Source organism: Ictalurus punctatus, chromosome 26, assembly GCF_001660625.3.
Source record: "Ictalurus punctatus breed USDA103 chromosome 26, Coco_2.0, whole genome shotgun sequence".
In the NCBI taxonomy this organism is placed as follows: Eukaryota; Metazoa; Chordata; class Actinopteri; order Siluriformes; family Ictaluridae; genus Ictalurus; species Ictalurus punctatus.
In genome coordinates this window covers 16,289,321-16,312,121 of record NC_030441.2, presented here as the reverse complement: position 1 = coordinate 16,312,121, position 22,801 = coordinate 16,289,321, and the positions used below count along the sequence as shown (strand labels likewise).

Below are 22,801 nucleotides of genomic sequence, written 5' to 3'. Positions count from 1 at the left end.
CGTCTCATTTCGGGTCGGTTTTTAGCCTTTCAGAGCTCGGAGAATGTAATTAACATGCACAGGAGCAACTGATCCATCAGCTGAGTGTTAAATATAGATGCAGGTCTAACCTTTCTAAACTATCTACACCTGGAATTCCCTCCTCCCTCTCTGTCTGTCTCTGTAATGACGGTGTTGGTGTCAGCGGGTGGCAGATTGCGGGGATAGTTGGGGTCTTGTGCTCCTGTGTTCCTCTCAGCTGCGGTTGGATCTGTCGCGGCACACAGGCCACACCAATCACACTGCCATCACGAATGCCATCAATACTGATGAGCCTGTTTGTCACCGAGACACCGAGAAGGACGGAGAAAAGCGGAGTGGCGGAGGTGAACACAACCTGCACCCGCTGCCACGTCTGACATCTCATACATCACGCAGGGAATTACAGGTGAATGAGTGAACCCTGCAGCCATACAGCTACCGGAGTTGCTCGTGACTCCTCACACCCACCCCCAGTACTCTTTAGCCTCATGCCATCTGGACAGAAGGTACTGGGGTATGTGGGCTGTTACTGCCAGACTAGACTAGGGAACTGCTCTCTCCCTGAGCCAGCCAGGTACAGCAAGAGCCATCTACCCATGTAAACATCCACCACCACCTGATATTACAACGTCATCGTATTGGCTAGTGGTTGTCAAGTGGCGGATCACCAATGCAGACGCAATACATTTCAGTTGATCGAACCGAGCGGTCGTACCTCAGTGACTCCTGTTCTTTCAAACACAAACCATCAAAGATTTGCAAGTGGCACAACAGATAAAAACATCGTGTTGCGTTCTCTATCGGCGGGAGATTGAGAGTTTATAACAATGTCACAGACATTGAGCAAAAGTTGCCTCGCTGTCTGGGTGGGAGGGATGACATACTCTCTCTTCCGGGTCAATTAGAGTGACATTAGCCAATCACGGGCATCTGTGAGCTCGAGTATGTGGAAGAAGGTAGATAGTAGCTTCTTCTGATTGTGTTAAACTGCTTTGGGATACAACATAAACAACAGTTTGAACAAAAGATGTGGTTGGTTGGCTTCATGTGTCTCAGACAAAGAATCGTCATCCTGGTAGGTGTTGTCATGATGGGGAGAGCCAGACGGTGGGTGGGAATTGGCAGGTAAGCAAATTGTGAAGAAATGGGGAAAACAGACCCATGAACCCTTGAAATATTCTGTAGTAATAACGAGTCTTTATTGGTCACGTATACATTACAGCACAGTGAAATTCTATTCTTCGCATACCCCAGTTGGGGTCCAAGTGCAGGGTCAGCCATGATACAGCGCCCCCTGGAGCCGACAGGGTTAAGGGCCTTGCTCAAGGGCCCAACAGTGGCAGCTTGGCAACGCTGGGGCTTGAACCCCCGACCTTCTGATCAGTAACCCAGAGCCTTAACTAAGCCACCACTGAACCTCGGTGAAATGACAACATGGCTTGTTGAAAAAGAATACTGATGGACAGAGAAGTGTTGCATATTCAGTTCAAAACAGGTCTCATCAAAAATGGAGTCCACGGCTCTAATCAAAAGTGAACCATAACATACCACAATACCGGTTCATTTTCTCATTGTTTTCATGTATGAGAAGCAAGGACAATGAAACTCTACTTGCCATCATCCCCAACGCCAGTTTCTGCTCGGCCTTCTTTTAACAGTAATCTAACAAGGTCTATTACTCCCTTAATCTGTTCTATTAACACAGACAGCTACCTAAAACGGTTCTGTCAGAACAACAGCCACTGAGGTTTGAAGAGCAAATCAAGATCAGCCAATGGGCATTGGAAGGAGTCATTCATCTGCACCAGGCAAGCGAATGAGCACAGAGAAGGATAGTGGCAATAAGTCAATGAAAAGGTTAGGGTCAAGAACTGGGCAGTGGAGCCTACAGGGCAGACTAATTCAGATAAGCTGGAGTCTTAGTATTGGTCTTTGCTATTTCTGCTGACAACACCATGGGGCAAACGTGAAAAAAAAAAAAACAACCCGGAACATGCCGTCCTGAGCTAGAGTACTATATCTTTATTAGTGTAAAACTGAGCATGGGCGAGAAGAAGCAATAGCTTCTCCAATGACACTCTGAATGAAAGACCCTTGTCTCTGAAATGGGTTTGCTCAGCACACTGAGAATAGCATCGGAGTGGACTGTGGTGCACTCATTTCCCCACGGACCGCAGAACCAGGGTCCGGAGAGAAACAGAGAGATCTCTCTCCAGAACAACTGCGTACCAATGTATAATTCTGACTCTTAAACTCAAGGGCCTGGAGGCAAACAGGGAAAACATTTGCTGATGCAGTCAGAGAGTTCTATGTAAGAGAACTTGTACCTGTTGAAGCTTGGGATTTAAGATGCCACTGTAGATGAATTATGACGCCTGAATCTTTCTATTAGAATATTCTCCAAATATTTTTTAGGTTAAAAGTGGGAATTCTAGCATGTTTGTCTTGCACCTCCGTGGTTAGGGGTTCGATTCCCGCCTCTGCCCTGCTCGCACGTTGTTTGCATGTTCTCAATCTGCTTTGGGAGTTTCGTCCGGGTACTCTGGTTTCCTCCCCCGGTCCAAAGACATGCAGTTTGCGCTAACTGGCATCTCTAAATTCTCCGTAGTGTGTGAATGGGTGTGTGTGTGCGATTGTGCCCTGCGATGGGTTGGCACTCTGTTCAGGGTGTCCCCCGCCTTGTGGCCCGAGTCCCCTGGGAGAGGTTCCGGGCTCCCTGCGACCCTGTCTAGGGGAAGTGGTACGGAAAATGGATGGATGGATGGATGGATGTGGGAATTCCATAACAACCAGCAATCCAATCGCAAGGGCATCGATGGATACCAAACCAAACAACAAACACAGTCACAGAAACATTATTTACTAGTCACCATCACCAACCAATGTGATGAAAGAATTGTCTTTCGAGCGCACTCTGTGTCTCCCTGAACGTGAATCAAGTAGAGCGCCTGGTCGCTGTCGCTGTCTACATTCTGCTTTTACATTGCGCTCCACTGATCTCGCTGCATTTGGGAGAGTTCGCTCAGGTCCTTCAGTTCTTTGTTCCCCCAAGGCCACCTTGTAGTGTACCTGTGCTCGCTAGAGGTGATGGTCTACCTGGCCCTGCAGGGTCACGGCTACAAGGCTAGAGAAATTCGTCTGGAAACATCTCCCAAGTCTTGTCAAAAAAGAAAGAAAAATCGGTGAGAAAAACTAGCAAGAAGTAGGCATTTACGATTCCATCGTGCTAACGGTTCTGCCAAAATGGCAACGTGAAACAAAACATGTTCTCTCCACTACAGCTATGAATGAATAATTAATCGTTAGGCATTAAAAGGTAACTGCTGACATCATTACGTCATCTCGCTGTAGTTGTATCTCCAGACCTTTGTAAGGAAGGAAGTTTATGAAACTGGTCCTTGACTACCTTTCCTTGAATAACCCTTTCTTACCATTTCTACCACCGTAGCCCGTTCGATCTCAGAGCTATACTGTGAGCCGCCACAAAACAGTGCTCCTTATTCTACCAGGAAGAAGTGCTTTATATAATCTCCATGTGAGAGCTATGAGGAAGCGTGGCAGACGAGAACAAGATTTCATACCATTTACCAACCAGGCTGAAAAATATTCCGCTATATATTATAAGCTTTCTGTTTGACGTTCATAGCTGGAGGTGAAGGCGCAAACAACTTTTTTTTTTTTTTTTCTTTTAAACCCACCTTCAATGAAACACTCTAGGCAGTATTATGCAAAAAAACAGCAAAGATGATATGTGAAGAATCCCATGATCCGGCAGTGACAAGGTGAAATAATCATCTCGGCTATAAAAGAGTTTGTCTGAGACTTTCGCCAGAGGCGCTTCCTATGACAAATAAATTATAGAGATGGAAGGATATAACATATGCAATTATATTATATATTTGTCACGGCATGTTGAAAAGTAGGGGTTTAGGGAATTAGTCAAAAACTCTCAATCCAATTATGTTTATGCCAAACTGCTAGTACTTTAGTGAAGCTGAAATGTCTGGGGTTACAGGCAGAACGCCGGCGCACGGTTCTTTCTTTTGGATTCTATGCGACTATTACAGACCTGATCATGAGCAGCCTTATATGAGCTCGACTGCACTCCGAGTTCATTTCTACACGGAAATTCTGCTGTAGAAGTTGCTTTAATACTGAATTAAAATCACGATACGTACTTTGACCTCTATGCCAGCCACCCCTGGGGCACAGCTACAGTTTTTGGACATCTAATAACCATTTCTGCGTTTTGTCTTCGTGCGATTTTTCTTTGTTTTTGTGACTTTTTGCCTTTGAATCGCAAAACTCAGAACGATATATAATTATATTATATATTTTCCTTTAGCCGTGCATCCTAACGTGCTTTCTTCCTCTTATACCGCCGCCAACAACTGCAATTTGTACATTATTTATTAATGAAACTAAAGTGATTTTAGTTCCTTAGTTCCTGACTTAATAACAGCTATATACAGCTGCATCGCTTTTTTTTCTCTCTCTCGCACTTGAAGTAAATAAGACGACAAAAAAAAATATAAATAAATAAAAAATCAGCTTGTCATGTTACTCTGTCCTGAAGACTCTTAGTTATAAAGCGCTGACACTGGGGACTCCTTCCTGAAATGTTAAATAAACATCTCCTTACAGAAAACTTCTACATATCACGAATATGATTTGCTTCGCAACAATCTGTTTACGATTCACAGCGTTAGATTACGCGACGTGCGCGCATTACGAGTCCCCGTGAACGAGCTCGGTCTATATAAACGATAACGTATTAATATAAACGAACGCGTTAATATAAACCTAATCGTTTAAACTGCTTCCATAACTACTGCGAGAGCTTGTGGTATAGGAAATTAATCAACCCTTTCAAATTTGAGAATGGAACAGTGGTTTGTTATAAAGAAAAATGAAAAGAATCATGTATGCTGGATACCTACTTTTCATGAAAGTGTACAGTTTATGGTTATAATGCCTTCATATGGCTAATTACAGTTATGTTCACGGTACATTTTTTGTTTTTAGTGAAGAGACTATGGTAAAGGTAGCCGATACAGCCTCAGAGTTGCGATTATTTGAATTTTGGAAGCGACCCTGAAATCATATTTGGTGTTTCAGACCTGTTTACACCTGTCCTTTAATGTTATGACCAACAACTAGGGAAATAAACAAACAATGAAATCTAGTTTTGGAGATACTGAGAGTTTATTGGTCACATATTCATATGCATAGTGAAATTCTTTTCTTCACATACTCCAGTATGTTAGGGTTAGAGCGCAGGGTCAGCCATGATATAGCGCCCCCTGGAGCAGAGAGGGTTAGGGGCCTTGGTCAAGGGCCCAACAGAGGCAGCTTGGCAGTGGTGGGGCTTGAAACCCTGACGTTCTGATCACTAACCCAGAGCCTTAACCACCAAGCCACCCTTGCCCTCACTTTAATTTTATTGTTCATCACTTTCAGGAAAACTAAAAAAAAAATAAAAAAAATTCCTGAATAATTTTCCTGCAAATTTCAGCTGAAAAAAAAGCTCATTAAACACATCTAAAAGCGTCATCGTGTAAAAGGAAATACTGTAGGTGGATATATAGAATCAAATCAATGCTCTCAAGCTGTTTCATGTGTATTTACTTGCCACTCTTAACCAGCAGATTAATCCACACAGAAATACTTGCAATAACATGTTCCTACCACAGAGGGCTCCAAATCCCCAAATCCTTAGCAGTTATATCTTTAAAGCACTGAACCACTGATGCTAAAACACACTCACCAGCCTGCGCGGTGCTGATAGTGATGTTGGCCATCTGCCTTGTCGCTTGTCCCATTCCCGACACGCCGTTAACAGCTTCGATCTGGAACGTGTAGTTAGCGTTGGCCACAAAGTCCTGCACGGCCACAGAAGTGCGCGTCAGGCCCACGGGCGGCGGTACGAAGCGCACGTCACTGTCGCACGCTTGGCAGGCCTGGCCCTCGACACTACAGCGCTGGCAGAGGACGTTGTAGGTAACGTCCTTCCGGCCGCCCGTGTCGCTGGGTGGAGCCCACTGCAGAAACAGCGCGGTCTCGTTCATGATGTACACCACGTTACGTGGAGGTGAGGGCGGTCCTGAGGGAAAAAATGGCTTTTTTATTTAAATACTAAAAAAGTTAATACATTTGAACACGTTCCATTTTTTACTGATCAAGTTTGTCATCAAATCCTAAAAAAAAAAAAATTGCGCCGACTAATGAATGCTTAAATTCAATAATGACCGTCTCTTTCCCTGTCTCTTTAATTTGATTCCAGAAGTATTGGCACCCGCCATGGAAAAATGCATTCATACTGTATATATAACTGTATTTTTTCATTTAAAAAAAAGGAAAGATGTTCTTTAATTATACAAAGTGCAATACTTGTGCAAAAACAGTGTTTTCAAAATGACGAGCACCCCTTGATCTCAAAGATATATCACTTTCTTTACTCTCATGCTAATTTACACCCGTGTGTGCAGATACTCTCCTTTTTTTTTCTCCTGAAGTCTGAATAATCAGTTGAGGGGGGAAAAAAAGACGGGAGCACATAGAGAGAATGCAGGGTAAAGCAAGGACAAGAGACAGAACGATTACAACATAAAAGACCAGAAATATAACTGCGTAGCATGAGCCTGTGCAATGAAAAGCGTAATAACAGAGTCTAGACGGATGATAAGATAAATAGAGGTGGACTGACGTGTGCAGGCGGTGCTCGGTGGGTCTTTGCCCGCTCTGTAGTAGCCTTTCTCGCAGTGGCACAGCGCAGACGCCTCGGGGTGGCTGAAACTGTGTGGAGGGCACTTAGAGCACTTGATGTTCCCTGCGAAGGCCTTGTAGAAACCAGGTTTACAGGCTGCAAGCACACACAGTGGAGGGAAAAAAACACAGATGAGAGGATGTGCTTCATTAACTGCTAAATGCTTGTATATGACTTATGTTACAGCGTTCGCTGTGCTGCTGCTGTGACACCAAACCTCAACTGTGTTTTGATAAATAGCTGTTTGGAGATGTGCAGATCAGGAACTCTTAAAATATAGGGCTCTGAGTAAATAGAATCGATACTTTAGCTGACGTAGAGAATTTTCAACCCAGACGACTGTATATCTCTAATGCGTCACTTCGGCCGAAGGTAGTTATTTGTATTCGACTGGAAATGACCTGCGTGCAGTTCAAGGCTTTGAGGTTGCCAGGTGCTCGTCTGATTTTTAACTATCAGGTTTGAAGAAATAGATTCCGTAATAGTTTTAAAACATCAAACTGCAAGTATGATCTTGAGCAGAGACTGGCCAATAAAACAGCAACAACAGAGTGTCACTGCAAGCAAATTGTTAAAGGGGAAAAAAAAAAAGTGGCTAAATCAAATGAATACACACTATAGCGTGTTAGCTTAAAAATGCTTTGAACTGACGCCTAAATGCTTCCACTGAGACTTATTATCTCCGTGTAATCCTGGCCCGAAGCTTCTGACATGATGAGAAAGGCTGTATGTTTAGTATCTCTAAGTGCTTACTGTGTTTTTTTTTTTTTTTTTTTTTTTTTAAAGCTTATTAGAAGATCAAAGCTGCAGGATAATACTGACTTTCCTCCATCAAAACGCATACACCATGCTCAAATACGTTTACAGATCATACACTTTCCTGTAATAACAGACTTGTTTATGAGAATCCTGTCAAAACAACAAAAACGACAACTACACCTACAACAACGACGACATCTACTACTATATCAGCTACAACTACTACAACACTAACAACAACTACTACTACATCAGCTACAACAACAACAATAACACCTAAAGCAAAACAACTACAACAACTACTACAACACTAACAACTACTACTATTACTACTACAACTACTATTATACCAGCTACAACAACTACAACACTAACAACAATGACTACTACAACTACTACTATACCAGCTACAACAACAACAATAACACCTAAAGCAAAACAACTACAACAACTACTACAACACTAACAACTACTACTATTACTACTACAACTACTATTATACCAGCTACAACAACTACAACACTAACAACAATGACTACTACAACTACTACTATACCAGCTACAACAACAACAATAACACCTAAAGCAAAACAACTACAACAACTACTACAACACTAACAACTACTACTATTACTACTACAACTACTATTATACCAGCTACAACAACTACAACACTAACAACAACGACTACTATTACTACTACAACTACTATTATACCAGCTACAACAACTACAACACTAACAACAACGACTACTACAACTACTACTATACCAGCTACAACAACTACAACACTAACAACAACTACTACTATTACTACTACTATATCAGCTACAACAACAACAATAACACCTAAAGCAAAACAACTACAACTACTACTACAACACTAACAACTACTACTATTACTACTACAACTACTATTATACCGGCTACAACAACTACAACACTAACAACAATGACTACTACAACTACTACTATACCAGCTACAACAACAACAATAACACCTAAAGCAAAACAACTACAACAACTACTACAACACTAACAACTACTACTATTACTACTACAACTACTATTATACCAGCTACAACAACTACAACACTAACAACAACGACTACTACAACTACTACTATACCAGCTACAACAACTACAACACTAACAACAACGACTACTACAACTACTACTATACCAGCTACAACAACTACAACACTAACAACAACTACTATTATTACTACTACTATATCAGCTACAACAACTACTACACTACTACAACACTAACAACTACTACAACTACTACTATTACTACTACAACAACAAATACAAGACTAACAACAACTACTACTACAACTACTATTATACCAGCTACAACAACTACTACAACACTAACAACAACTACTACAATTACTACTACAACTACTATTATACCAGCCACAACAACTACCGCAACACTAACAACAACTACTAGTACTATATCAGCTACAACAACAACACCTACAGCAAAACAACTACAACAACTACTACAACACTAACAACACCTACTACTACAACTACTACTATTACTAGTGCAACTACTATTATATCAGCTACAACAACAACTACAACACTAACAACAACTACTAGTACTATATCAGCTACAACAACAACACCTACAGCAAAACAACTACAACAACAACTACTACAACACTAACAACAACTACTAATATTACTACTACAACTACTATTGTACCAGCTACAACAACAACTACAACACTAACAACTACTACTACATGAGCTACAGCAACAACACCTACAGCAAAACAACTACAACACTAACAACTACTACTATTACAACTACTATTATATCAGCTACAACAACAACTACAACTATTACTACTATTATTATACCAGCCACAACAACTACAACACTAACAACAACTACAACACTAACAACAACTACTACTATTATACTATGACTATTATTACTACAACTTTTATACCAGCAACAACAACTACTACTACAGCAAAACAACTACAATGCTAACAAAAACTACTATTACTACTACTATATCAGCTACAGCAACAAAAAAGCAACTACAACAACAATAACAACAACAAAAGCAACAACAACTACTACTACTTTTACCAAAAGAACCACACCAACAACATATCCGGGTCTTTTTTTCTCCTGTAATAACCAATTTGTTCGTGAGAATCCAAGCCAACAACAAAAATGCAACTATAACCTACAAACTACAACATTACCAACTACTACTACTACTATAATAACCACCACAACAAGTAATACTACTACTAGCACTACAGCTACAACCACAACAACAAGATCGACAACAAAACCCATGACAACATTATTACAGAAGCACATTCGCTGTCTCAGTGCTTATAACTGCATTAGGAACCTTCTCTAATTGAAACATGCACTGGCGCTATAGACTTGGAGCACTACTGCGACTTTTATTTCTTTTTCTTTTTCAATCATCACAGTATGTTCCACGAGCAGCACCAGATGTATATCATTAAGCCTCATTAATTTATCTTTGCATTTCAGCAGGCCTTCTGACAAATCGTGCTTCAGTTTCGACTCGGCTGCCTCACCAGCGCCGCGTGGCAGGTGGTAGTCACGTCTCGATCTACTCGATACAAACAAACTCGGACGTGACGTTTTGTATACTCTGTCTGAAAACGTTTACGCGATGAAAATACGTCGCGACAACCCGGAAAACGATGCCGCAAATACAAATCGTACTGTAAAAGAAATCAATTTACAACAGTTGCTACTTTTATTTTTATTGATCAATATGCCAGTGAAGGTTTTTCATGGAACTCTGACTTGGCCATGTTTTCCTTCATCTTACTGGTCGACTGTAACATAGAGCATCAAATATCCCTTAGCCACGCCCCCTTACAAAGCATCCACCAATCTGAACTTTGGCCTCGCGGAGTGTCTGATACTTTTCTGTGACATGACTAACGGTGCTTTCGTAAAGATCGTATTTACGAGTTAAACGCACATGTACGCCAGCACAAAGTCGTAATTACGAGTGGGAAACTCTGGATTCTCTTTCGGCTACGAGTTTCCGAGTTGGGGGCATGTCAGTAAGAAACCCCCGGTGGATGCAATCGATGGATGCAAAACGTCAGTAGTTGACAGTAAATTTGTTGAAATTGAACGTTTACCCGTCTCGGAAGCTGATTTCAGTTATCACTGTGCTAAACTGACAATAAAACAAGCTAATTTCCTGCGCAAAATACGACAGCATTGTACAATTACGATATAATAATATGTAAGGGTGAAGTTGGTTGATTGATTAAAAAACCAAAACACATCCGACGCGCATCTTTTGTTCTTCATTTTCCAGAAGTGGAGTTTTAAAACAAAACAACCTTTGCTGGATTTTTTTTGTAGTTAATTAAGGGAGAGTTTTGCTCCGACCAAAGCGACTCGAACGCACCCGACGTCGTAATTACGACTTCCCAACTCGTAAATACGGACTGTACGGGCGCTCACGAGTCTTCGTGGAGGAAATGTGGAGTTGTATTCATTCTAAATCGTCGATCTGAATTCATCTGAATCGTTTTTAAACGGTTCTACACGACGTACAAACTCTACACACGATCTGAAAACGAAGCAGAACGTCTGTAACCCCGATCCTAAAACCACACAAATGTCATGCCTTATAAATGTAAACAGCGAGATCTTTTGTCTTGATCGAATTCTTCTCGTTCGTATCCGCGGCGTCTGTCTTTCGTTTTTTTTTTTTTTTTTGTATTCTTCGTGTTTTCCTTGTGAATCTTAAAGACTTTCGCCACGAAAACGTACTCCATATAAACCCCTCCTGTATCAGGAATCCGTCGGCATTGTGGGAGACATGTTAGCATCCTGTCCTATCTATTAGCAGATTCATCGCACCGCTCTGCGCTTCTCGGCCTGGGCGTTCAAGCTGCGCTCCTTCCTGCGTCCGCGTTCCTCCGCCCACCTGACAGAACCAGACGCTCTGATTATTCCTCTCTTGTAAACAAAGTAAACTTTAGTTTATAGAGATGGAAGGTGTGTAAAGGCAGGCGAGTTAAGCACGGCCGTAAAGAGGCCACTAAAGCGGTTACGCCGTGATGGAGTGCGGCTTTACTGTTAGGCGACGGTTTTACGCGGAACGCTACGTTTAACGTTAGGCGAAGCACGATTACCTTTAGCGGCTAGTGGAATATTTACTGGGCAATTATTTCCATCGGTACTAGTAGCACTAACAGGAAGAGTCACATCAACGTTAAGAGGTACATATCATATTTACGAGACGTCGAGATGATCGGGCGGTGTGTCCGAGGTGTTATATGTCGCTAGATGAAGAGCGGTGATTGCGAGAGCGGTACGATTCTACAGCATTTGCCTAGCAGTCCTACAGGCAAGCACACTGCAGAATGGCCCCGCTCTCGACACCAAAGCAGCCGGAGGAAAGCACGGGAAGAGTCTGCTGACGCAGTGCAGAAGCGATTCGTACCTGGGGAATTAGCTCGTGTTTCAGTTCTGATACGTATTTTTATTTATTTTATTTTTTTTAAACCCCACCCAAAAAAAAAAACGAAACGAAACGACAACCCCACTTTGAAGTTACAACTTTCAGTTGCGCTGTGCTAATTTCGCCATTAATTTTAGTAGCTCCTTTCCACTTATGCTAACTTAATAGTCTCACTTCTCACCCTGGAACCTAATGTCTGATGGAATTAAGCCGTCTGAGAGCGGTAAGTTTAATTCCTCGGCAGAAGCACTCGATCAAAGTTAGACCGTCCGACTTTGCGAGTGCTGAGTGCTCAGCGTTCCTAAAAGCCAATCAAAGAATCTGGTTTAATGGACTTCGTGTTTAAAAAATATATATAAATAAATAAAATCGAGCTAACTCAATATAACTACAAATTTTCTCCTTCTTCACACACACACACACACACACACAATGGCTGCCATAGATATAAGACATACCGTAAGGTAAGGTCCACTAACATATAATGAAGGAGGTGTGTATCCGCTTTCTTTTTCACCACTTTGCATTAAGTACATTAAAAAAAAGAAAAAAAAAAGACACACAGACTCACTAGGAGAAATAATGTATGTGATAAGATAAGCTCATAACACTTATAACGTAACGCCTTTAATGCAGCTACTGTACCAGATGGCTCTCCTGGGCCGGAAATGAAAATATGGATTTCAAACCTGATTATTGTTGCTGTTTGTATGAGGTAATCCGGTAACTTCTCCAAGTTGGAGCAACTTACAAAGTGTAAAGTTAACAGAGAAGTATAAAATCTCTGATCAGAGACTTCTTGGGAAGTTGGGTGGAATCTTCAGGCGAAAAATCTGATACAAAAGCAACCGTCACGCCATTTGAGTGCTGAAAGTCATTTCTGGTGACAGGCTGCAGATTTACAGCGTTGTTCTTTCTCTCTCGCTCGCTCACTCGCTCGCTCTCTCGTGCTGTATGCAATCATCATCCTGTTTTCGACTTAGCCTCTGACAGGAGGACAAGGGAGGAAAGTCTCCGCCTCCTTTTTCTCTCACAGTCTGTCTTTATTTCCTCTCATCATCCGACTGGGCGTGTGACAGTTTCGGGGCGGGTGGACACGGCCAGGCGGGATGAGTCGGAGAGGAGAGCGTAAAGCCTACAGGAGGTGCGCTAACGTTAACATGGCGTGTCACGAACGCGCTCTGCGTGACGTGAAATTACGGGAAACTATCGAATTATGTAAAGAAACGCAAGTTCGTCAACAAAGAGATAAAGGTGTCGATGAGGACGTGATGTGGAGAGAACGAATACGGCTGACGTGCTGTTAGATTCGCAACCGGTTTCGATCTCATGGAGGGAATTAGCACCTTCCTATAAAAGGGGGAGTAAACGAAGGATATCGTTTTCACCTTATAGCCGCATGCGAACGCGACTTTCAGAAAATCGATTTTTTTACTTTGTTAGATGCAGGACCAGGGTTGCCAGGTCTGCATAACAAACACAATCTGGGTTACTCATCGGAAGCCCAAGCACTTCCCACTGCCAAGCTGCTACTGTTGGGCCCTTGAGCAAGGCCCTGAACCATCTCTGCTCCAGCGGGCTCCAGATACTCTGATAAATAAATAAATAAATAAATAGTATCTATGCAAATGTATTGGCGTTAACCAAACCATACACACAAATACAATCATACACTAATGTACAGAGCATAGAGCGGTGTCCACCAACCCTCCTCTTGAGATCTTCCTGTTTCCGGTTTCATCTCCAACCAACGTCTAACACACCTGTTTTAGTTTAGATCGAGAACTTCTGAAGGCAATGATTAGATGGTCAGGTGGGCATGATTATGACTGGAGCTAAAGTCTTCAGGAAGGGGGATCTCCAGGAACAGGGTTGGTGACCACGGCTATAGAAGGTGCTTTAATGTATAGACTTACACCACAGTGCTGGTGAGTTCTCAAAGCGGATCGGTCAGACGGTGTTGATTCGTCTTCTACAACAGCAGCTCCGACAGTAAGTATGTTAATGCACTCGTTTGAATAACCTTACCTATACGTTTCTATAGCAACAGCGAACACAGGGACTTGTATGGCGGACCTACCAATAATACAACAACAATAATATACATGATAAAAATAAAAGTGTCGTTTTGAATGAAGAAAAAGGTGTGTGTGTGGGGGGGTGGGGGGTGTGGGGTTATATAATACTTATAGAAGGAGTCTCCAGTGTCGGCGCTTTCTAACAGAAAGTTTTCCACCACAGGAAGGTCTTCAGGACAGAGGAGTTGACGCATTTGCCGTTTTTTGCTAACATGACAAGCTGCGTTTGTTTGTTTGTTTGTTTGTCGTTGTTGTTTTCGTCAGTTTGATCAATTTCGAGTTAGGAGATTACTAGAGAGGCCGACGAGGGAACGGTTTTTATGAGTTATTTTTTTCATAGCTGCTGTAACGTAAGTGCTAACAGGAAATTATTGTGCGAATGTTCCACGAGATTCCACGTAACTACAAGCGGAATCTTTATTTAATTGAAAAAATGACATTTTAGTCAAATCGCTGCGGTATAAGTGGAATAATACACTACAGGATGTGCTACAATTGCGCCAACAATTTTCACGTCTTAAACAATGACACCATTTTTTTTTTTTTTTTTTTACCTCTTTATAGTTACATTGACATTTTATGGCATTTGGCAGACGCCCTTATCCGGAGCGACTTACATTTCCGTAATTCCTACAACTGAGCATTTGAGGGTTAAGGGCCTTGCTCAAGGGCCCAGCAGTGACAGCTCGGCGGTCCTGGGATTTGAACTCACGACCTTTCCGATCGGTAGTCCGGCTTTTCTGGAACGCTCCAGTTTAACCTTCGCAGAACGCGTTCACGTCTGTTAAATGTCCTAATGGCGTTCTGTGACGGAACGGGCCGAAAGAAACCTTTATTACCTTTATGACTCGAGATCTGGAAAGGAGAACGGGGCGAGAGACATTGAGAGAAAGTGAGAGACAGACTGAGTGAGTGCATGAAGGCAAGGAGACACGTGCAATCTTCGAGGTAAACAATTTTATCATTAACATACTGGACTGCTAGTCAAAAAGAAAAAAAGGAAAAAAAAAAAAAGTCATTATGATCGGGCAAGCAGTTTAAATTCTCATCCGCATTTAATGGAGCATCTCCGAGCCACTGACCCGACAGAGCTAATGCAGCCCGGGCCTCATCATCATCATCATCATCATCATCATCATCATCTTCTTCTTCTTCTTTTCATCTTTCTCACTCCCTGTCCCTCATCACTCCTCTATTTCACTCCCTCCCTCCCTCCCTCCCTCCTCCTCCTTCTCTCTTGCTCTCTACTTCTATCTCTCACCTGTTTTCCTCTCTCTCTCTCTCTCTCCTTCTCAATCTGTCGACAGTCCATCTGAATATGGAAATAAGCGTTCCAGATTGCCTCCTGCAGGATGCCGTACGCCAGCAGGGGAAATAGATCTTATGATAGCGCAATATATTAATGTGCTAAAAAGCAGGAAATAAACTCTTTAGCATTTAGTTGAGGAAAACAACAACAAAACAAACAAAAAACCACAACCACGTTTTTTTTACGAGGAAAAATCCGATTAAAAAAAAAAACCCCACGAAAACTACGACGGAACCAGTTTATTAATTTACCTATTTATCCATTTCATTTTTGTTTATTACTCGTTCGCGTATTTATTTATTTCGAATATTTAAGCTCTTGTACTGTTTATTTCACGCCGCCGATCCCGCTAATTTGCCGTTATTTTTCTTATCCGCCATTTCGCTTTCCGAATCTCTGAGCGGTCGCGCTGAATGTTAATCACAGCTGTCAGTTAGCATTTAACCGCAAGACACACTGAATGAAGACAGTGACATATTGCAGGGGAATTGCACGCCCTGCCACTGTGTGTATTTTCTAAAATAAATAGGCTCCTTCCCCCACTATTACCTCCAGTGCCAATTTCACTAGCAACTGGATTCTCCATTAAAAAAAAAAAAGGGGGGGGGGGGGGGGGGGGGTCAAAATTAAATAAATAAATAAATAAATACATAAATAAATAAATAAAAACACTGAACTCCAGAGCCAGGATCTGAAACCTATTAGCTGGCATTATTCAATTTAAAGGCAAGCCTATACTTAAATGTATAATGGAGAAAGTAGTATATAGAGCCTCAAGAGGAACTCTGCACTCGGAGGTGCGTGTTTGAGAACGCCCTACGTGATGCGGGATTGCGCTCTGCCGACGCGTGCTTTATATCGAGTTTCTAAAACATTTCACACGTCCGCTGCTGGCAGTCAGGACTCATGGAAGCTGGAGGTTCGTTATTTACGATGGACGTTATACCGTATTTATGATGAACACCTTGAGTCGTTTGGACGAACGTTATACTCCGACTTCATTACTATTACGACGTTACTTTAGGGCCGTTATGGCTTGACATTTTCACAGTACGATAAGCCTTTTTCCGGAAAATATCACACGGTCCCCTTGTGGTTCCCATGGCAACAAAGCGTCGTGTGCCTATGTTTAGTTTGAAGCTGTATCCGACACCGCTCGCTCGCTCACCCGTTCGCTATTCCCTATATAGCGGATGACATCCGAGTCCGCTGAACGAGTGAGCGGATTCGGACGCTGATAAGGCGTCAGAGTACTTTGTCTTGGGATTGATTTCTACCTTACTGTGTGCACCTTCTCGTCGTTTCCCCGTTATTCGTCTGTGGATGTAAAAGCGGTGGCATGCTCTGCTCGTCGTGCAGCCTTGTTTTCGTATCGATCTTTGGTTCCTTTTAGTTTGTGTACGGGTTGCGCTTCCTTGTTTGACCATGACTCTTGGATTCGTTCTCATAAACGTAACGCCGGACTCACCCACTTGCATCTCTCAGAACTTTACGTTGAGCCGATCCACCTCCTGGCATGATACTGGGCTGTCGGAGGAAACCAGGGAACCAGGGCACATTGAGAACATGAAACTCCATGAGACAGTAACCTGAGCTCAGGATCTGACCGGGAAAGCTGGAGCTGTCCCACCGTGCTTCCCCATGCAGGCTCCATTCATTTCTGATCTGAAGAAGAAATCAGATCAGCACTCGCACATGCGTTTCACGTTTTAGTCCATTTTTTTTTTTTTTTTTTTTTGCATGAGTGATGCAAGACCGCAAAGCAAGAACGAAAAGTTTTGAAAGAAGCTCCTCTGCCTTGAGATGGTTAAAAGACCTGGAGATGTTTTTCCAGTCTTCCTGGAAAAACAAGCTCTAGCTTCAGATTCCCGGTCTTGGCGGAAAGGACCGGAACCCGACGTGGTGTTCTGCTGTTGTTTGTTTGACGTATTGTGCGTTCTGGGACGCTTTTCTGCTCACCGCAGTTGTAAAGAGTTGAACCAATTTCCTCTGACCTCTCTCATCAACATGATGTTTCTGCTTGAGGAACCTTCGCTCGCTGGATGCGTTTTTTTTTTGTTTTTTTTTTGGTTTTGTTTTTCACACCATTCCGCATAAAATCTAGAGACTGTTATGTGATGAAATCCCAGGAGATCGACCCTTTCTAAAATACTCAAACCAGCCCATGTGGAACCGACGTGCAGGTGGAATTTTCTGGGAGCAAACATGCGAAACCTAAGGAAACCCACGTAGACATGGGGAGAACGTCGGAAACGGTGCACGAGCAGTGACCAATGAGGCAGCGAACAAAGCTCACATTTTATTTGCATTATTCATTAACACCATAACGACGCGTACAGGCCTCAGGGGGGGAAAAAAGCTTCTCACCAGAGCTCGTATTTATCCGCTCCTAAAATTGTTGTTTAAGAAATCGATATCTGAACGATTTATTACACGGCGACACTCAAATTAGCGCAACTCCAACACACACGGGCGTCTTTTCTTGTTCCGCTGTTTTCTAGACTGCAAAAGCATTTTATTTTAAAGACGTCCACACGGTGTTGGTCTTTAAATGGTCTCAAAATGCAAACTTTCTCATCGGTAGTGTTTATCCTCCAACGGCCATTTAACACTCATCAGTTCTCTCTCTCTCCAATTTTGTCTCTTTCTCTTTCCCTTCATTCCTCCACCCAGCCATTAAACTTAAAGCCGTCGCTGTCAGCGCTCCCCTGGACGCTCGGCGCTCCTCCTCGCTCGGCAGAATTATAGAAAGGCAAAACAAAGTTAATGAATTCTTAATGAGCGGCGGAACGAGAGACAGAGAGAGAGGGGAGCAAAAGTGCCTTCCACTTGATTGATGATCGTTAGAGTGTTTTCAAATAATCCAGGCCTGTGGGCTTTCTTCAGTACAACTGAAACCTTCGTCTCATGTGGCGTCTTAGACAGGGCAGATCTCGCTCGGTGGGGGAGGGGCGTGATATGACAATATGACAATGCTTAGAAACACACGGTGTGTATACTGTGACGTTTATTTCGTTTGACTGAGGTTTTGCTAACAAAGCGCCAACTTTTTCGACAGAACACTTGATGTGCGAAAACTATTTATTTGAAAAGAGTATTATATGTCTATCGAAAACAACTCCATTCTTGTCATCTCTTATGTTATTGCAGTTATAAACGTTCGTTTCCTCGCCAGCCTTTCCCGTGTCTGGAACTCAAAAGTTACAGCTTTGTCATTTTTCTGACTGTTACAAAGTGCTGACACTGGAGACTCCTTCCAAAAAAAACATGGGTCGACAAAACCGATCAATCGGCACCGATAAACGATTGCCGGGACTATCAGGTAGTTTTTCCCGGTCGTGTCCGTCGCGCGAGTGGCTCAGAAGGGTACGCCGTCATTGTACAGTACGAGAGCGGCCTCTAGAGGCGAAATAAAAACTACCACTGAGAAATTTTGGTGTGTTATTTGAAGTGTTTTTTTTTCTGTTCATTTTGGATGTCTCTATTTATATTTGTTATTTGGAGTGTTATGCTTTGGTTCAGGATGTATAGTATATATATATATCTTTTATTTACTTTAATATTTATTACTAGTTAATATATGTTAATATTTATTTCATTAAAAAAAAACAGTACAGTACATTTTCATGGTACAGTCAAGTACTGTTTACTTTTGTAATAAAGTTCCGCAATGTTTTACTCTGAGTGTTAAGTTTTCTTTCAGTATCAATTTGAAGAACTATCGGTTGCATAATCGGTTATCGGCTTAGTTATGGGTATCGGTAAAATCCACTATTGATCCGACTTTACAAAATTTTTAAAAATAAACATCTTACTAAAAAACCGCATCATACCAACAATTACAAACAATTTTTTTTTTTTTACATTTATGTGTAGCATCGGCTGTACAAGTCCCTGTGCACGTTGTTACTAGAGAATCGATAACATATTAGAACACGATTTAATATAAACCTGTGATCTTAATTAAAGCCGGAACTATTGTCAGACCCACTGTTAAAGAAAAAATTAATCAACACCTTCTGACCAATCAAGATTGAGAATTCAGCCGCACCTGGGCGTACGTGAAGAGGCAACCTGCTACCTGCTAATGTGCTTTATGTTCAGAAAATAACTAACTACTAACTAGCTCATCTCTCGAGAGAATTTTACAATACGATACACAAAAGGACATACAAAACGATGAAAGGTTTTTGCTGTCTACTAAATATTATTTAATCCACTTATAGTCTAAAAACCACGACTCATTTCCAGTAGTTTATTTCAAATATGTACATTGAGCGTCAATTTTGAGGGACATTTGGTTGATTAGGAGAAACTGACTTAAACATCTTAGCATGCTAACAGATCTGACTTTGAATTGTGATGCACTAAAGTGTTAAACTTCTAATCCCAAGCTTTCTGCAGACATCTACACTCATCCTCGCTCTGCTGATCACACCGAGTTGTGCCAAGAAGCCAACCTCAGCCTGGACCTTAACACTCACCTCCAATTAGCACCTTTCTGGCAGAAGCTAACCCCTGTCCTGGTGCTAACAGCGCTAACCCGAAGAGACGCCGCACTACGGTGTGGAGCTGACTGCTCTGAGCTGACGCCCTTAATGAACATCTATCTGCCTTAATGAACCCCTCCGCACACACACACCCACGCACACACACACCCACATACACACACTTTCAGTCATTTAGATTTAATTAGTATTTGGGGTGCAATTGAATCAAGGTTCACATATAGAGTGGAATAATTGTGAATGATGGTGTTGTGCTCTGGGCCGTCCCTTGAAGTTTGTGTGCTGCTCACCACTTTAGATGGATGATTAGGACAGCACCTATTCGCATAACGTTACCCTATATAAACATCACTCGGTGTGCCGATGTGTATTAAAATACGCTAACGTTCATATATAACAATATAATAACAATATGATAATAAAGTACATCTTTCTTTCTGCGACAGAGCGGGTGGCACAAGTACCGTACAAATCAACTATTCACATTTTAAACAAGTCTGTGACTGTATGCTAAAATCCATTTTTGTACCAAATATACCGTTTTCCTCTTCTTAAGTAGAACTGAATTAATGGACTTATTTTTAAAATTTTATTTCATTTTAATTTGACTTATTTACTAATGTTTATCATTTTTTTGAACCAATAAACATCTGATTTTAAAACACAATGAGTGGATGTATATATATATATATATAATGCTTTCCTGGATTTCTGCATTAATGATTAATTACTCGACTGTGAAGCATGGTGGTGGGAGCATCATGATTTGTAGCTGCTTTGCTGTATCAGAGCATTCTGGACAGCATTTTTCCCCCCAGCGTGGATTATGAATTATTAATCTGTTCAGGAAAAGACATCAAAAGTACCGTTCTTTACGCGTGAATATCCTCGGCGGAACGTGTCTCACGCGTTCGAAAATGTCTATGCGTTGCATAACGTTTGGCTAGATATGAACATGAGAGCCGAACTCCAGACACAGAAGTTTTCGGTGGTTTTCCGCACACACTCATCATGACCGTGAATGTCTCTCCGTTCAGACTGGCAGACTCTGAGAAAATGTTTCGTGATCGGTCTTTGCTGAGAATATCCTGGGTATTATTGGTGTGTGTTGAAGACTTGCCAACTGCACGCTCCGTAAAAAAGAGCTTTTTAAACCAGAAGTACACGACGCCAAAGCAATCTATAGCCAGGAGCTCAGTGACACTGCATGCCAAAAAGAATGAAAAGAGTCACGACGAAAAGAGAGGAAAGTGTGAAGAGACATGCTGGCTATACATGTCTCAGAGAAAAATGCATAGCTTTACCTTCCCGGAGTGTCTGGTGCAGCAGTATACGATTAGGCACACTTAAATTGGCAGGTAAGAAAAATTAACCATGACACTTGGGAGGAAATTGGGTAGTACATACAGTCCGGTCCATAAGTATTTGTGCAGTGACACAATGTTCGTGATTTTGCCTCTGTACGCCACCACAATGGATTTGAAATGAAGCAATCAAGGTGCGATTGAATTGTAGACGTTCAGCTTTAATTCAAGGGCTTTAACAACCACTTAGGAATTACAGACGTTTTTTTTTTTTTCGTCCCTCCATTTTCACAGGCTCAAGAGTAATCAGACACTTGACCGATAAGCAAGATAATATGGCCAGTTGTGAGCTGTTTCCTCGTTATTTCACGACAGATTAAGGAGATAAAAGGTCTGGAGCTGAATCCCAGTGTTGAAGATCAGAGAGATCGCAGAAACTTTAGGAGTGGCCAAAACCCAAAACAATTTGGGACATTCATAAAAAGAAGGAATGCACTGCCGAGCTCAGCGACACCAAAAGGTCTGGAAGACCACGGAAGACAACTAAAGAGGATGATCGCTGAATTCTTTCCTTGGTGAAGAAAAACCCCTTCGGAACATCTAGCCAAGTCAAGCACATTCTGGAGGAGGTAGGTGTATCACTGTCAAAGCCTACAATCAAGACACGCCTTCATGAAAAATGGAAAAGGAAAGGAAGGGACCGTGAGCCAAAGCATACCACATCATCTGGAGGCAGTGTTACGGCATGGGCTTGTACGGCTGCCGAGGGAACTGGGTCGCTGGTGTTTCTTGATGATGTGACTGCTGATAGAACTAGCAGGATGAATTCTCTAGCATACAGATCTATACTTTCTGCTCAGATTCAGTCAAATCTCGCAAAACTGATAGGACGGCGCTTCACTTTACAGACGAAACATATAGCTCAAGCAACCCAAGAGCTTCTCAAGGCAAAGAAATGAAACGTTCTTACGTGTCTGATGACCTTAACCCAATTGAGCATGCTTTACACTTACTGAAGACTAAACTGAAGGCAGAAAGACCCACAAACAAGCAGCAACTGAAGGCGGCTGCAGTACAGGGAGGGAGGAAACTCGATATCTGATTATGTTCATCGGTTCCAGACTTCAGGCCATCATCGACAGCAAAGTACTTGCACCCAAGTCTTAAAAATAATATATATTTAATAAATAATAACACATAATATGATTATGTCCGTTTGTCCGATTACTTTTGAACCTGTGAATATGAAGGGACTGTGTAAACAAACAAGGCTGTAATTCCTAAACGCTTAACGCAATATTTTTCTTAAACCCCTTGAATTAAAGCTGAGAGTCTACTCTTCAATCACATCGTGACTGCTTCATTTCCAATCCCATCCATCGTGATGGTGTACAGAGGGAACCGTACGAAAACTGTCTCGCTGTCCAAATACTTACGGACCTGACTGTGAATAATCACAAGTACAATAATAAACACATCAAATGTTACACTGACAAAACTGTACGGTACAAAGAAGCTGATCATGCCTAAGTACTAAGTAAGTACCCCCCC

General features: G+C 42.0%; 1 protein-coding gene across 1 annotated transcript in view; it reads right to left on the bottom strand.

The window, feature by feature from the left end:
• Positions 1-22,801, bottom strand: part of epha6 (eph receptor A6) — a 163,306-nt gene that overhangs the window by 55,490 nt on the left and 85,015 nt on the right. The window contains exons 4-5 of the mRNA XM_017456830.3: positions 6,728-6,883; positions 5,789-6,124 (exon numbers count right to left, since the gene is read on the bottom strand). Of these exons, the coding sequence (XP_017312319.1) occupies positions 5,789-6,124; positions 6,728-6,883 (492 nt within the window). The remainder of the gene's footprint in view (positions 1-5,788; positions 6,125-6,727; positions 6,884-22,801) is intronic.